Genomic DNA, 16,394 nt, shown 5'->3' with positions numbered 1-16,394 from the left:
CCCCATGCCTCCAACTCCCTATTGGATACAGGAGGAATTGATTGGAACTGTGGGTCCCACCAGAGGGGAAGGTCCCTGGCCTGTCCCCCGACCCACTAGATGGACCAGTGGAGACTGTGGGGATTGTTCTCCTTTTCCCCAGGCTGGCCAGTGATGAGGTTAGCTGAGTGAACGGCAGATTTGAGCCACGGAAGTGGCCAAACTGAGGGCTACTGTGAATCTCTGAGGCGAGCAAAATCCGCCAATAAGCGCAGGACCCTCCACCAAGGTAGAGGAGGAACTTTGTCACAGTACCTAGATGGATAGAAAGGTGCCCAGATCTTGCCTGCAGTACACTCTGTGCCTGCAGCTAGTGCATTGCAGTTACAGAATTTATATATTTATGCATCCGATGAAGTGAGCTGTAGCTCACGAAAGCTTATGCTCTAATAAATTTGTTAGTCTCTAAGGTGCCACAAGTACTCCTTTTCTTTTTGCGAATACAGACTAACATGGCTGCTACTCTGAAACCTGTCAGAATTTATAAGTTTCAGAGTAGCAGCCGTGTTAGTCTGTATGCGCAAAAAGAAAAGGAGTACTTGTGGCACCTTAGAGACTAACAAATTTATTAGAGCATAAGCTTTCGTGAGCTACAGCTCACTTCATCGGATGCATTTGGTGGAAAAAACAGAGGAGAGATTTATATACACACACACAGAGAACATGAAACAATGGGTTTATCATACACACTGTAAGGAGAGTGATCACTTAAGATAAGCCATCACCAACAGCAGGGGGGGAAGGAGGAAAACCTTTCATGGTGACAAGCAGGTAGGCTAATTCCAGCAGTTAACAAGAATATCAGAGGAACAGTGGGGGGTGGGGTGGGAGGGAGAAATACCATGGGGAAATAGTTTTACTTTGTGTAATGACTCATCCATTCCCAGTCTCTATTCAAGCCTAAGTTAATTGTATCCAGTTTGCAAAATAATTCCAATTCAACAGTCTCTCGTTGGAGTCTGTTTTTGAAGCTTTATGCATCCGATGAAGTGAGCTGTAGCTCACGAAAGCTTATGCTCTAATAAATTTGTTAGTCTCTAAGGTGCCACAAGTACTCCTTTTCTTTTAGCCACTCTTAGGTCTGTGATCGAGTGACCAGAGAGATTGAAGTGTTCTCCAACTGGTTTTTGAATGTTATAATTCTTGACGTCTGATTTGTGTCCATTCATTCTTTTACGTAGAGACTGTCCAGTTTGGCCAATGTACATGGCAGAGGGGCATTGCTGGCACATGATGGCATATATCACATTGGTAGATGCGCAGGTGAACGAGCCTCTGATAAAGGCCATCTTTCTTAATGAGTGCTCCCCTATTGTGGGGTCACAATATTTGTCAGAAAAACCAATTTTCAGATAATCAGTAAATGGCCTGATTTCTTTCAACAGTCCTCCTATAGATTCCCACAAGGATTCCCACTGCACAATCTTTGTTTTTACCTCTGAGAATCCCTCCGCCCCTTGACTTTTTTTGTGAAGGCATAAGGTTGTACAAAATCTGTTTTGTCTTTGTACCTTCAGGATCTGGGTGGACAGCTGTGTTTGAGCCAGTGAATTCAAAACCCCCAGCACCCTGTGTGGCCATGGATGTTGGATCAAGTGTATGGGATTCAGCAGCACCAGAGACAGCCACCCCTGAGGAGAAAGGATGGGCAAAATTTACAGACTTTCAACCTTTTTGTTGGTAAATGAAGCATAAATGCCAATAACGTCTCCACAAATTCTGTGTGAAAGAATGTTTGAAGTGTGGTTGTATGGAATAACTGGTTAGGGGTCTGTGCTGTAATCTTTCTTTTCTTTTCTCTAAATATTGTCTGTGTGGATCTGGATCAATACTCACACCTCTGTGTTTGCACTGATTGAAATCAGTGGTATCCATATCTCATACTATGATTCTGTATATATTGTCATTATTGCAAGGCTCTGACTATACTGCAAGTTATTAAGGTGCTTGTAATAACTTCTTTTTTAGGAGTTATTTCTAAGTATCCTATATCAGGACCAGAGCAGCTGTGGTTCATTCTTGGGTCTTTTCTTTTCTAGCTCAGAATCAGGTCCCAGATGTAGTTCTCCTGTTGATACAGAAAGCAGTGACTCAGAGGGAAACCCCAAGCAGGGTCAGGACAAGAACTGTAAGTGGAAATAATATTATGAAATGTGAAGGGATTCATTTGCATCTGTAACCATTTTGAGTATTGCCTAACATCCCAGGTTTGTGGGACAAAGTTCCTGTCCAGTGCTTCCTCACAGATGTTACCTGATAGATCCATGTAGACATATTAGAGCTCCTGAATGTGGGTTCAGCCCCCTAATGAAACAGTAAGAAATGCTGCTACTTTGCATGGGTTACATGCTCCTCGGTAATGAAGTAAAAAGAACAGGAGAACTTGTGGCACCCTAGAGACTAACAAATTTATTTGAGCATAAGCTTTCGTGAGCTACAGCTCACTTCATCGGATGCATTCAATAGAAAATACAGTGGGGAGATTTATATACACAGAGAACATGAAACAATGGGTGTTACCATACACACTGTAACGAGAGTGATCAGGTTCCACTGAATGCATCCGATGAAGTGAGCTGTAGCTCATGAAAGCTTATGCTCCAATAAATTTGTTAGTCTCTAAGGTACCACAAGTGCTCCTTTTCTTTTTGCGGATACAGACTAACATGGCTGCTACTCTGAAACCAGTAATGAAGTAGTAACTTGTATGTTTATAGGACATGGTTAAATTGCGGAGGCCCCACATTTACACCTTGTAAGCACTGTGCTGTAGTAGCAAATTCCTTCCTGTTTCTTTCCAAATGTACCTTTATACAATCAGTTACTAAAAATTGTAATACCACAAAAAGTGATCTTTGGAATCTGGATTCCAGTAGAAGTCAGAGAATGAAAGTAGTGACAGAAGAGACCAGAAAGTACTGGATAGCTAGTGAGATTTTTCTGTCTAAATTCTTGACCCCCTAAAAAAGGGGTGGGAGGGCAGGGGGAATAAGCATTTAAACCTCAGAATTTTTTATAGTTCACTCAGTGCTAGTTTAGAGCTTGATTCTTCTGTTAACCTAGAAGATTCCCTCTGGTGCTTTGGTTTTCAAGTCCTCAAACTGATCTTACTGGTATCAGACAAACAAATCTCCAGACATTTAATAAACGCCAGAACATCAAATCAAGAAACTCCTGGTTGCATTTTCACCCATCTTAGATCAAACCAGAATCAGTAGTAGAGACACAAATTTGCCCCAATCTTGTCACAGTTCAGAACATTAAGATTATTGAAGGTACCTATGAAAATCAGGGTAGATTCCCGGTGCAGCTTATTTCCACACATGCTTCTAAATGTGTGGTAGCACAATCTTCCTAACCCTCCTATGACAGGTCTCTTTTTTGAGTATGGGTCAGTGTGGAGCCCATTGTGGGTGTACCTGTGCATGAGACTGGATTCTTTTGAATAGCTGTGTTAGTCAGCGCCATGCTCGCACCCTATGCTCCTCACGTTTCGCATGAGAGGGCATAAAGGGTGGAATGGCTGCAAACCTCCCTTAGATCCCCCTTCCCACCTGTGGCAGTGAAACGGAACCCAGCAAGTGCCTGACTGGTACTCTGTTCAGTTCTTTCAACCCAGTTAGTGGAAAGTTCTGTCTTCACACCTGTTTTCTCCGAAAGATGTTGCTTTAAAAAAAAATTGATAGACAACTCCCCAGTATAGTGGGACAAGGCACTTCGTGCCAAGCTCCGTGTCTCACGGTGAAGTCCAAGCTCTCAGGGTTCAAACCCTGCCTTCCTGCAATGGACTGATCTCCATCAAGGATGAACACAGCTGATGCCATTTCTAACTAGGAGATTGCCACATCCTGGATAAGTGCTCTTTGTGTGAGTCCTTTTCTGCCAGGACCCACAAGTCCAGGGACACATGGCTGAAGCGGCATCTATTTGAGCAGTCTGTGCAGGTCACTTTGGACCTAGAGGTAAATGGTTACAACCAGAGCGAGGCTGGATAAACCAGCATCAGACACTATCAAACACGCTTCATGTTCCGAGATAGGCTTGTGGAAAGAGAGTGAAAAGGACACCATCAGAGTCAACACATCTGATGCTGACCACCTCCTCATCAGTGAAATCTCCAGTGTGTAAGACCTCAGTGTTGACAGCCGTGGTGCTGAGCATCTCTGCACCAGTAGTTCTGGTACTTACAACTCCGGCTCCTCTATTGACTGCCCCAACTCAGGTAGAAAAGCTGGCACCTGTGCCTGCTCAAAACCGGACACTGGATTGCATAGCTGGTCCGAACATAAGCACAGCTCCAAGGCCAAGGGAAGCTTCTGGAGGGAAGACATGGGACGCTACTCCAAGAACAAAGCCCCTAAGCAGATGGGCAGAGCAGGAGGCCTGGCTTTGATGCCAGTACTGATCCCCATGACGGAGTTGAGCAAGGACTTCAGATGTCCATATCACCTTTGGAGATGTTCCTTATACCAAAGAGGTGGCTGGCAAGCAATACCCTTCAATTAAGAGAGAGATTCCTCCTTACCATTGTTCCTTCTCGCCAGCATTGAGCAGAGATTCCTCTCCCCGTCATTGGAGAATGGCCATAAGGAGGGTATTAACATGCTCCCATTCAGAGTGCTGCCCCAATTGGCATGGGAGTGGCACTGGGCCAGCCAGCCACAGCTTGGTCAATACTCATACAATAGGTCCCTTTGGCCATATTAGTCTTACTGGGGGCTGTCCTTCCACATGCTGAGGAGCAGCAGCTCTTCTTCCTACATTCTAGAAAAAGATGATCATGTTTCTCAACGGCTTTTCTGTCTAGGTCACCACAGGAACAGGAGACGATAAAGGGACAACAACAATCCCCATGTCCCACCAAGGAATCCTCCTCTTTGCTGGATGAGGCAGTAACACCAGCAATAGATGACTTTAGATGCAATAGATGACTATGCCAGCAATAGATGACTTTAAAGCCTTCCAAGACCTCCTGCCCTGAACCGTGGAGATCCTGGACATAAGACTATTTCTACAGGAAGTCTCATAAACTCTTTGGTATCCTGGGTGTCACTGTGATGACACTGGCCAGAATTGCTCTCCCTAGTAATGAAGGTATCCTGCAAACAGCCAAAAGGCTCTGGCAGACCCCACTATTCTTATTCTCACCTCAGAGAAAAGGGATCAAATGCCACCAGAAGGTTTTGAATACTTTTATGCCTGCCCAAACACAGGGTTCTTGGTCTTCTCTGCAGCTCAAGAGAAATCCACAGTCCATGAAAGGCCCTTCTAAAGACTATAAGAAGTTAGACCTGCTTGGGCAAAGGTACAAGGTACTGCCATTTGGACTGTCAGTGGTGCTGAGAGTCTTGCCAAATGCCTACTGGTGGTAGCAACACATATCAGAAGAATATGGGCATTCATGTCTTTCCCTGCTTGGACAATTGTCTATTGGGTCATAACCCAGCAGGAGGCTGCCATGCACCTAAAAGTTCATCCTCTCTGTTCCCTCAGCTGAGCCTGCTAGTGAACTCCAAAAAAAATCATTTCTTATCCCATCACAGATGATCGAGTTTGAGGAGTCCTGGTCAGTTCTGGTTCAATGAGAGTATCCTTACCTAGAGACAGGTTTCTGAGCTGCAACTGCTAGTGTGTGTGTGGGATAGAATCAAACCTGACAATGGTATAGATATGTCTGTGGCTGGTAGGCCATGGGTGAGTGTGCAAGTATGTGCACTACTTGCCAAACTTCACCTGAAATCACTCCATTCTGGCTCAGGTTAGTCTATCCCCCAGCAAAGTACCAGATGAACAAGAAGGTGGTGATCCCACCTCACTTTGTCACAGACCTGAGCTGGTGGAGGAAACTCAGAACTGTGCATTGAGTGCTGTTCTCCACCTCCTCCCCAACAAAAACTTTTAATTGTAGATGTGACAGGTACAGACTGACAAGCCTGAACTACCTACTAATACAAGGGACTTACTCCCCAGATGACACCAGATCCACCAGGCCTTCCTACCTGTTCTTCAGAACTCCACAGTGCAGATCCTGATGGTCTACACGAACAGATAAAGAGGTGCATGCTCATCTCTCCTCTGTCTGGATGCTGTCAGACTCTGGACATGGTGCCAGCGGCATGGGATAAACGTGATAGCTCTTTGTGACACACAGACCTCTCACTTAAGACCTGACAAATTCATTATACCAAACACGTCTGACAGGTCTTTATCCATAAAGAGTAATGTACCTACAGAAATCTTGTAAATTGTCAAGATTCATAATCAATGTGAGTTGTATGTACAGAAAATATTTAAGGAATAATATATTTGTATTGAAAGTTAGCTTTATGGACTTGGAGTAGAAATTAGTCACCAGGAGTTAATGTGTCTCGGTGGTGGCCCATTCGGGGAAGGAGGAGTTTGGCTGATGAGGTAATGTAAGGCTCAGTTGTTTAGCCTGGTACAAGGGGAAACCGCCAGAGGCAACGACAAAGACAAACTATTGAAGTGACTTAAAGATAGAAAAGAAACTTTACACCAAGATAGGGGTTTTCCCAGTCTGTGAATGGAAACAAACGACTGTTTTCAGTATAACACAGAGGAAGGAGAAGCACTCTTTATCCATTCACTGAGGAAAACCCCTTGCGGACAGAGCTGCTTTCACAAACGTTTGGATCCTAGTTCTTGAGAAACCAGCCAGCACTGCAACAGGTTGATCAGGGCGGGGGGAGAAGGATCCATTTTATTAAGTAGGAAAGGTGACTAGATAAGTGTAGACCCCGGTTCACGTTTTACTGTTTTATTTTATGTTGTCACTCTTTTTCCCACCACTCTCTTATTTCTGGTTAAGTTCTTATTCTTTCTCAAACCTTCTCGGGTTTTATTATAAGTGCTCACAAGTGCTGTGTGGTTTACAATAGGAGCAATAATTTAAGATAGAACTGGTATATTGGGATACACTGCACCTTGGAAGCAAGGATCCGGAATTTCTGTGGGTAGCCAGTGAGAGGGGCTGGGTATCACAGGGGAACGATTCAAAGGGACCTGAGAATTGGGATGCACCGACTGTTAACCTGCAAGGTGAAATTAGGGCTGGCATAAGCCCGGAGAAGAGTGCTTGAGTGGCCGAAAGTCTAGTGGTGTCAGGATGCTAACATCTTGCTACCACAAGAAAGGCTCCCTCTTGCTAGAGGCAGGAGGGATAACAAGGTGACTCTCAGTCCTGGGTGCCTTGAGAACTGTCACACTTTTCACCTGCTGGGTGTCAATAACAACATGATAGATTTTCTGAGCAAAGAACTGATCTGTGGAAATCCGTCATAGCACTGATGTTCCTGTGTTGAGGAAACCCAGTGATTGACATGTTTGCTGTAGTCATCAATGCCAAGTGCCAGAAATTTTGTTCCAAAGTGAGCATGAATCTGAGGTTGTTACGGGACACCTTCTTTCTGCAGTAGTCCCAAGTATTCTTGTATGTCTTTCCACTGACTTCTCTGAGTCCCAGGGAGGCTTCCAAAATCAAGAGACAAGGCCATAATTGTTCTGGTGGCTTCGTATTGGCTAAGACAGTTTTGGCTGATGGTCTGCTGCAAATATGTATTCGGCCTTTCATTCAGCTCCGACCCTGTCCAGACCTGTTCTCATAACAACATGGCCAGGTACTCCATCCAGACCTGAAGTCACTGTACCCGATGTCATGGCTGCTGGCTGGTTGAGTACAGTGGACAGAGTCTGCTTCCTACAGATCCAAGAAATTTAATATAGAGCAGGAAAGCATGTATCAGAAGAACACACATTCATATAAATGAAAAAGGTTTTACAAAATGGGCTGCCCACCATAGTCTAGACCCAGTCCAGCTCCCTCGATACTATATATCATCAGCTACTTATTGCACTTCAGACTGGCCAGACTCTCAGTTAGCTCTATTAAGGTCCATCTTGTGGTGATTTCAGTTTGTCATCTGCCTGTATGGTCAGGCTTGGTCTTCTCTCACCCCATGATATCGGAGTTTCTCAAAGGGTCAATATGCATTTGCCTACAGTCAGAGAACCTAGCTCTCCTGAGATCTGAGTCTAGTCCTGGGACTCATGGCCTCCATTTGAACCTGTGTCAGCCTGTGCCCTGCATCACCTCGCTCTGAAAGCAGTCTTCCTAGTGTCTGTTACTTTGGCCAGGAGAATGACTGAGCTTCAGACACTTATGGCTGAACCCTTCTCCCACCCTCAGTATGACATTCCATAGAGTCATGGTGATACTGCAACTGCACCCGAATTTCATTCCTAGGGTGGTCTCAGAATGTCATCTAAATCTGTCAGTCATCCTGCCTCTTTTCTTCCCAGAACCATGCTTGCCACATGGAGGAAGGAAATGACACACACTAGATGTATCCAGGACTATGCTTTGTTACACTGACAGGATCAGATCATTCACACTATCTCCCTACCTGTCTAGAGTGGCAGCTGGGTATTCTAATGGTCAAGTCACCCCCTCACAGAGGGTATCAAAATGATTAACACAGTGTAGCTAGCTGGTGTACCTCTCCCACCGAATATCAGGTTTATTCCACCAGAGCTCCAATAACATCCTCTGCTTGCTTCACAAATGTGCCCATTAACTTTTGTCAAGCCTTATGCATTGAACTCAGTTGCTAGAGCAGATGCCATGTTCGAGAAAGGAGTACTACAATCTGTGTCACTGATGCAGCTGTAACTCCTCATTCCCACCATTCCGAGGGGATACCGCTTGCCAGTCACCAAAAAGAGTTCCACACAGATGCATACTTGAAGAGAGAACGGTTACTTACTCTACAGAAACTGTGTTTCTTTGAGATGCTGATGTCAGTGTGGATCCCACAACTCATCCTCCATCCCCGCTTTGGGAGACCTCCGCTACACGGGCTTTGAATTGTGAGGGATCTGAAGGAGGGTTGTGACTGCTCCATTCTTTGTCATTGCATGGGAGCATAAGGAGGCACAGGGTCAGTGTGCAGCCCCGATGGATGCTATCATTTAAAACAAACAAACAAACAAAAAAAACCACCTCACATATGTGAGGCACATATCAGCCTATGGTGGGATCCGTACTGATAACATTTCAAAGAACCACAGCTGCTGTAGGGTAAGTAACCGTTCTGTTTTACTGCAAGTATTTGGGATATATTTGAGAGTTTTAGCAGTTCTTCCTGTGTTTCTGTTCGTTTTTTTCCATGTGAATTATTTACTCTTTCTTTTCAGTCAGCACTGCCTCACCCTGTGTTTGGAATGTCTGTGTTGCAAGGAAGGCACCTCTTGTGGCTTCAGACAGCAGCTCATCTGGAGGTTCAGACAGTGAGGAAGAGGAGGATAAAGCTGATATCGTCACAGAAACCATCCGTACAGGTTCAGGCCAGGAAACCATCAAACTCACTATGGATGCTAAGAACGAGAAGGCTGTGTTCACCAGGTGCGAAAGAAATCAGCTGGGGATGGGGTAGATATGGCCATTAGGGTTTGTAAAGTGTAATCTGAATCCAAATATGGCATAAGACAATTGGCAACTCACCTCCGGTTTAAAATCAAGTGTAAATCACTCATAGGATGCGAGACCTATTCATGAAAACAAGGTAAAAATGTAAATGCAAGGGAACATCCCACCACCAGCTTTTTATTTTCTGAGACCTGGGTTCTGAATGTGGACTGTAGGCAGTTTTGTTAAGGTGCTCTGTGGCCTTGCTGGGTGCTGATAAATTAAAGTATTTATTACTGTTACACAAATGCTGTCTCAGTTCACAAATGAAAACGTGGGTCTTGCTCGCTACTGAGTCATATTGCAAAACTACCACAGAATGGGCAGTATCAGCTGACATGAGATGTAGGAGTGGAATAGTAGTGCGGAATGCAAGCCAAGAGTGAGACCCGCTAGCAGAGCCATGTGAGGCTTCCTGTCATGACTAACACATGGTGTTACGGATCAGCATTGAGATCGGCATCCCACAGAACTGCTGGGGGTGAGGGGTTGAAATGGCTCAAGTTATTGCTATTTCCTCATTTTCGGAAATTCACTCCTAAATTGGAAGAAGCACAGACCCCCCCAGAATTAGACGTTACAAGTCCCAAGGTTTATGGTAACTAATGAACAGCATCTTTGTAAGAGCCCTGAAATATACATCCTCCATAAGGTTTTACCATAAGACACCTCAGGTGAGAGGGTACATTTCACAAGTTCACAGTTCTTAAAAGGGGACTAGACCAAGCATGGGGGGAGGGGTAACATTTTGATAAGTGACTTCGGCTCCAAAGTGCCAAAATCACTTTTGAAAATGGGCAACTTTGATACTTTCTGAAATTTTACACAAGATCTAGTTTTCCCACCACATGCTTGTAGGATATGAGCCAATTAACTGGGGGACCCAATATTTTGGAAAGCTTGCTAGGAGCAGATATTCACCCAGTGTATATAATATAACGATTCATTGCCTTTTGGGGATGGTCAGTTTGAGGTCCCTGGTACACCTTATTACTCCAGTGAACACTTTCTGGGGATAAAGAAAAGTGGCTTATAAAATGGTGTGCTGAAGTAACATGACTGTAAAACAAAGCAAAATTGCTGGAGAAAATAAACCAGTGACACATTCTGGTTGATCCAATCTGTGTTGAGTTTTTTATATTCTGAAAATTTTTGAATTTCTGTGTCAGTACAGGCTGCCTTTTCTGCAGCAGACTTGAAATAAAAATCTGATGCATAAAATTTCATTGCTGACAAGCAGTTTGGTTCAGGAGAGCTATTTGGATAAATGGGGCAAATTTCTATGCACAGAGATGACATGGCCCAAAAGACTGTGCTTTCAGAGACCAGGCTGAAGAAATTAAAGGTGGTCAATGTTGCTGACTGGGGCATCTGGGTTAATAGCCCTCTCTGGTGTTCATAATACACTTGGCTCCTTTTCTCATGTCCATTGATCCTTGAATTTTAACAAAATAAAACATTTGGACATATAGTGGTGGCCAACACTGTCTTCCAAATGTGTTTTTTCATCTCTGAACCTATGGCATTTACAGCCGGAGTTGTGCTCTAAATTTAACTGTCTGTCTTTGTTCAGTTTAACACAACAGCAGTTTAAATCCTGTTTGACATTTTGCATGACTTTTACATTAGCTTCACCGCAGATTGGGAAAAGGGTATTCTTACCTGGATTAGCTACATATGTCGTTGCCCATGACGCTGCTAAATCTAAGCACTGCATTTTTAAATTAATGTATTTTAGTAATAAGGATCTCTCTCAGGTAAGTTCAGTTGTAACTTAAGAACCAAAACTACAAAGTTTCCAGAACCTGCTTTGTTTTGCAGGATTGTGGCTGTGTTCAACTAATTCTGCTTTTGTAATGCAAGCAAATACTCAGATAACCACAGTCTCCACTATAAAGGTGTGATATCGTAACACAGCCATAATCTCAACCAGAAATTAAAACAAATGGCTGCTGAAACCTTTAATTCAGTTTGTGGTCTCGGACATATTTAGCTGTTTCAGAACTACCTAGCTAGATGAAACTTCTCATACAGTGTGGAATATCTTATTGGCCAGTGATTATCGTTGAGGCTTCCCCAGTTTCTGAAAGTCATTCTCCTTTTCCCTTCCATTTCCCAGACAAAGACAAATAAACTAGAAATGCACAATTCTGGGTTAAACAGTTTCTTCCCAGTTTCTTGATGATTACAAATAAATCAACCGCACTGATCATTTAAAAACGTTTTGGGTCTAGTACAAACTTTATGATGAAGTTTCCTAAATTCACAATCCCAGTAGGCCCCTGTTGTTTTATAGCCTAATGCTGTCAGAACTCAGAACTCGATACAGCCAGGATTAAAACTCAACTCTTTCTTTGGCTTTGGCACATTACTTTACTTAACATTTTTGTATTTAGGTGCCTAAAATTAGGCATCTAAATATATATTTAGGCACTAATTAAAAGTGAGCTGATTTTTCAGAAGTGCTAAGCTCCTTTGGCTCCCATTGCCATAAGGGGAAGTTGGGGCTGCCGTTATCACTGAAAATCGGGCCTCTTAAGTCCATAAATATGAATTTAGGTGCCTAACTTTAGATGAGATTGGTGAAGGAATATCTTTTGTTAAATCAACTTCTGTTGGTGACAGAGACAAGCTTTTGAGCTACACAGAGCTCTTCTTCCGGTCTTGGAAATGTACTTAGTGTCACAGCTAAATACAAGGTGAAAAAGATTGTTTAGCTTAATCAGTTAACACTTTTCAAGGGACCATTTAAGGTGAAGTGGCCTGTTAACACCCCTCCAGTCATGGGGTTGGGGGAGAGGAAAAAATGCCACAGCACTCTTACTGAAGGAATATTGGGACTCATAATAACCATCTGCACACCACTCACCACACAAAGGACCAGCTTCCTCCAGGGTTCCAGCTGACTTCCTATAGAAACTGCAAACCTCAGAAAACTATGGATGTCACTTCCCTGTACACTAACCTCCCTCACAATGAATGGCATTGCAGTCTGCCTTAGATATTTACAAGATAATGGACAATCCTCAGATATCCATCCCAAAGATATTGCCAAACTCATCCATAACACTTTTACATTCAGCAACAAACACTTTGTTGAAACTATGGGAACAACCATTGGTACTAGGATGGCTCCCCTATATGCCAACCTCTTTGTGGGCCACCTTGAAGAAGAATTTCTGGGCAAATGCACCATGAAACCAGTGATATATCTGAGATGCATCAATTATATTTTCATTCTCTGGACAGACAACCTACACTCCCTCATAGGTTCCCACCACATCTTCTATGACTGCCCACCCATCCATTAAACTCTCACTAGAACACTTCCACACTAGCTCAACTCCCTGGACACCACAGACAATTATATACAAGAAACCGAGGGATCACCACACCTACCTTCCCAGACCACTAACCATCCCAAATGCAGCAAGAAATCTGTTAACTACAGCCAGGCACTCGGATAACACAGAATATGCAGGGTCACAGACAGCTGCAGTGGCACAGGAGCTAGCAAACAGAGATGTAAACAGGGGAGTTTGTATTGTGGTGCTTGTTTGGGGTTTGTTTTTGCTGGGGGGGGTGGTCTTTTTGGTGTGGCTTGTGTTTCCCAGATTAACAGGACTTAGATAGGAAGGCTATGATGGATACGGGGGCAGCTGTGGGAGTGACTCCTGTAGTGGAAGACACATTGAGGATGACTGGATGTGGAAGCTGTGGTATGTACATGATCCTGGAGGGGGGACCTGGTAAGAGTTTTTTCTGCATGAAATGCCGTCTGATAGAGCTGATGGAGGAAAAGATCTGAGGTTTGGAGATGCAGGTGGAAAGTCTGGTTGAGTTTAGGAAGGGGTTTGAGCAGATGATGGAGCAAAGACATGAGGTATCTGAAGGGAAAAGCTCAGACTTACAGATGGAAGCAGGGCTGGGGAATTTTGAGGGGAGACTGGGTGAGGAAAGTGGTCAGTGGAAGCATGTGACTAAAAGAACCAGGCAGAGGAAAAGATGGGCTAGTGAAGGAGAAATAGAGCTTAGGAACAGGTTTGCAGAGTTGGAAAATGAAGAAGGGGCTCAGCAGATAGTTGCTGAAGGTGGAAGGGCAAGGAAGAAGAGAAGAGAGGCTAGTCCTATAGGAAAAGGGGAAGAGTCAAGGGAGACTACACCAAATATGAGCCCCAGGAGGATACAGGGTGGGTTGAAGAGGATTATAAGGGAAAATAGGAATGGAAAGAACTTGCAGCCAGAGGGAACAGGGGAGAAACTGGAGAATAGCACCGTCACCAGGAAAAGGCAGGTCTATGTGATAGGGGACTCTTTATTGAGAAGAATAGACAGGCCTGTAACTAGAGCTGATCCAGAGAATAGAAGGGTGTGCTGTCTTCTGGGTGCTAAGATACGGGATATAGACCTGAGGTTGAAAAGGATCCTAAAGGGAGCGGGAAAGAATCGCCTAATTGGGGTTGTGCCTGCTTTGAGCAGGGGGTTGGACTAGATGATCTCCTGAGGTCCCTACCAACCCTGATATTCTATGATTCTATGATTCTGATTATCCTTCATGTGGGAACAAATGATACGGCTAGATTCTTGCTGGTAAGTATTAAGGGAGACTATTCTAGGCTGGGGAAGACGCTTAAGGAAATTGAAGCTCAGGTGATCTTTAGTGGCATCCTAGAGAAGGGCAACAAAGGTGTGACAAGATTATGACTGTCAACAGATGGCTTAGGCAGTGGTGCTATAAGGAGGGCTTTGGGATGTCTGGCCACTGGGAGGCATTCACAGACAGAGGACAGTTCTCTCAGGATGGACTTCATCTGAGTAGGGAAGGAAATAGGCTTCTAGGATGGAGGCTGGCACAACTGATAAAGAGAGCTTTAAACTAGGAATTTGGGGGAGATGGTTGGGAGATGTCCAGGTAATCTCCATGCCAGATTTTAGCATTGAGAGGGAAGAAGATGAAGTAAGAAAGGATACAGCCATGGGTAGGAGAATGTATATAAAGAGCGAGGGCAGTGTGGATACTAGTCTAATAGGTTATACTGACTGTAGAATAACTGTGCCTAATAGGGTACAAAATGTGAGCGAGGCCAAACAGCAAAAATTAAGATGTTTGTACACCAATGCGAGGAGCCTAGGTAACAAAATGGAGGAACTAGAGCTACTGGTGCAGGAAGTGAAACCAGATATTATAGGGACTACAGGTATTGAAGGGTATGTGCTGTTTAGGAAAGACAGAAATAAAGGTAAAGGTGGTGGAGTAGCATTGTATATCAATGATGAGATAGAATGTAAAGAAATAGGAAGCGATGCAATGGATAAGACAGAGTCCGTCTGGGCAAAAATTACATTGGGGAAGATAACTAGTAGAGCCTCTCCTACGATAGTGCTTGGGGTGTGCTATAAACCTCCGGGATCTAATTTGGATATGGATAGAGCCCTTTTTAATGTTTTAAATAAAGTAAATACTAATGGAAACTGCGTGATCATGGGAGACTTTAACTTCCCAGATATAGACTGGAGGACCAGTGCTAGTAATAATAATAGGGCTCAGATTTTCCTAAATGCGATAGCTGATGGATTCCTTCATCAAATATTTGCTGAACCGACTAGAGGGGATACCATTTTAGATTTCATTTTGGTGAGTAGCGAGGACCTCATAGAAGAAATGGTTGTACGGGATAATCTTGGCTCAAGTGATCATGAGCTAATTCAGTTCAAACTGAACGGAAGGATTAACAAAAATAAATCTGCAACTAGAGTTTTTGATTTCAAAAGGGCTGACTTTCAAAAATTAAGGAAATTAGTTAGGGAAGTGGATTGGACTGAAGAATTTATGGATCTAAAGGTAGAGGAGGCCTGGGATTACTTTAAATCAAAGCTGCAGAAGCAATCGAAAGCCTGTATCCCAAGAAAGGGGAAAAAATTCATAGGCAGGAGTTGTAGACCAAGCTGGATGAGCAAGCATCTTAGAGAGGTGATTAAGAAGAAGCAGAAAGCATACAGGGAGTGGAAGATGGGAGGGATCAGCAAGGAAAGCTACCTTATTGAGGTCAGAACATGTAGGGATAAAGTGAGACAGGCTAAAAGTCGAGTGGAGTTGGACCTTGCAAAGGGAATTAAAACCAACAGTAAAAGGTTCTATAGCCAAAGAAATAAGAAGTGGGGCCGCTAAACACTGAGGATGGAGTGGAGGTTAAAGATAATCTAGGCATGGCCCAATATCTAAACAAATACTTTGCCTCAGTCTTTAATAAGGCTAAAGAGGATCTTAGGGATAATGGTAGCATGACAAATGGGAATGAGGATATGGAGGTAGATATTACCATATCTGAGGTAGAAGCGAAACTGAAACATCTTAATGGGACTAATCGGGTGGCCCAGATAATCTTCATCCAAGAATATTAAAGGATTGGCACCTGAAATTGCAAGCCCATTAGCAAGAATTTTTAATGAATCTGTAAACGAATGATTGGAGAATTGCTAATATAGTTCCTATTTTTAAGAAAGGGGGAAAAAAGTGATCCGGGTAACTACAGGCCAGTTAGTTTGACATCTGTAGTATGCAAGGTCCTGGAAAAAATTTTGAAGGAGAAATTAGTTAAGGATATTGAAGTCAATGGTAAATGGGACAAAATACAACCTGGTTTTACAAAAGGTAGATCGTGCCAAACCAACCTGATCTCCTTTTTTGAAAAAGTAACAGATTTTTTAGATAAAGGAAACGCAGTGGATCTAATTTACCTAGATTTCAATAAGGCGTTTGATACCGTGCCACATGAGGAATTATTAGTTAAATTGGAGAAGATGGGGATCAATATGAACATCAAAAGGTGGATAAGGAATTGGTTAAAGGGGAGACTGCAACGGGTCCTAC

General features: G+C 43.5%; 1 protein-coding gene across 4 annotated transcripts in view; it reads left to right on the top strand.

Moving 5' to 3' along the window:
• The window catches only part of PPP6R2 (protein phosphatase 6 regulatory subunit 2), a 171,016-nt gene that overhangs the window by 130,739 nt on the left and 23,883 nt on the right, over window positions 1-16,394 (top strand). For 3 of the 4 annotated variants that reach the window (XM_038396566.2, XM_043500019.1, XM_043500016.1), the window contains exons 20-22: window positions 1,557-1,719; window positions 2,079-2,167; window positions 9,253-9,460. In XM_038396566.2, coding sequence (XP_038252494.1) covers window positions 1,557-1,719; window positions 2,079-2,167; window positions 9,253-9,460 — 460 coding nt within the window. Of the gene's footprint in view, window positions 1-1,556; window positions 1,720-2,078; window positions 2,168-9,252; window positions 9,766-16,394 lie in introns of those variants that run through there. The other variant, XM_043500025.1, reaches the window with a different exon arrangement.

The sequence above is a fragment of the Dermochelys coriacea genome, chromosome 1 (assembly GCF_009764565.3).
Source record: "Dermochelys coriacea isolate rDerCor1 chromosome 1, rDerCor1.pri.v4, whole genome shotgun sequence".
NCBI lineage: Eukaryota > Metazoa > Chordata > Testudines > Dermochelyidae > Dermochelys > Dermochelys coriacea.
This window is presented reverse-complemented; position numbering and strand designations above follow the sequence as displayed.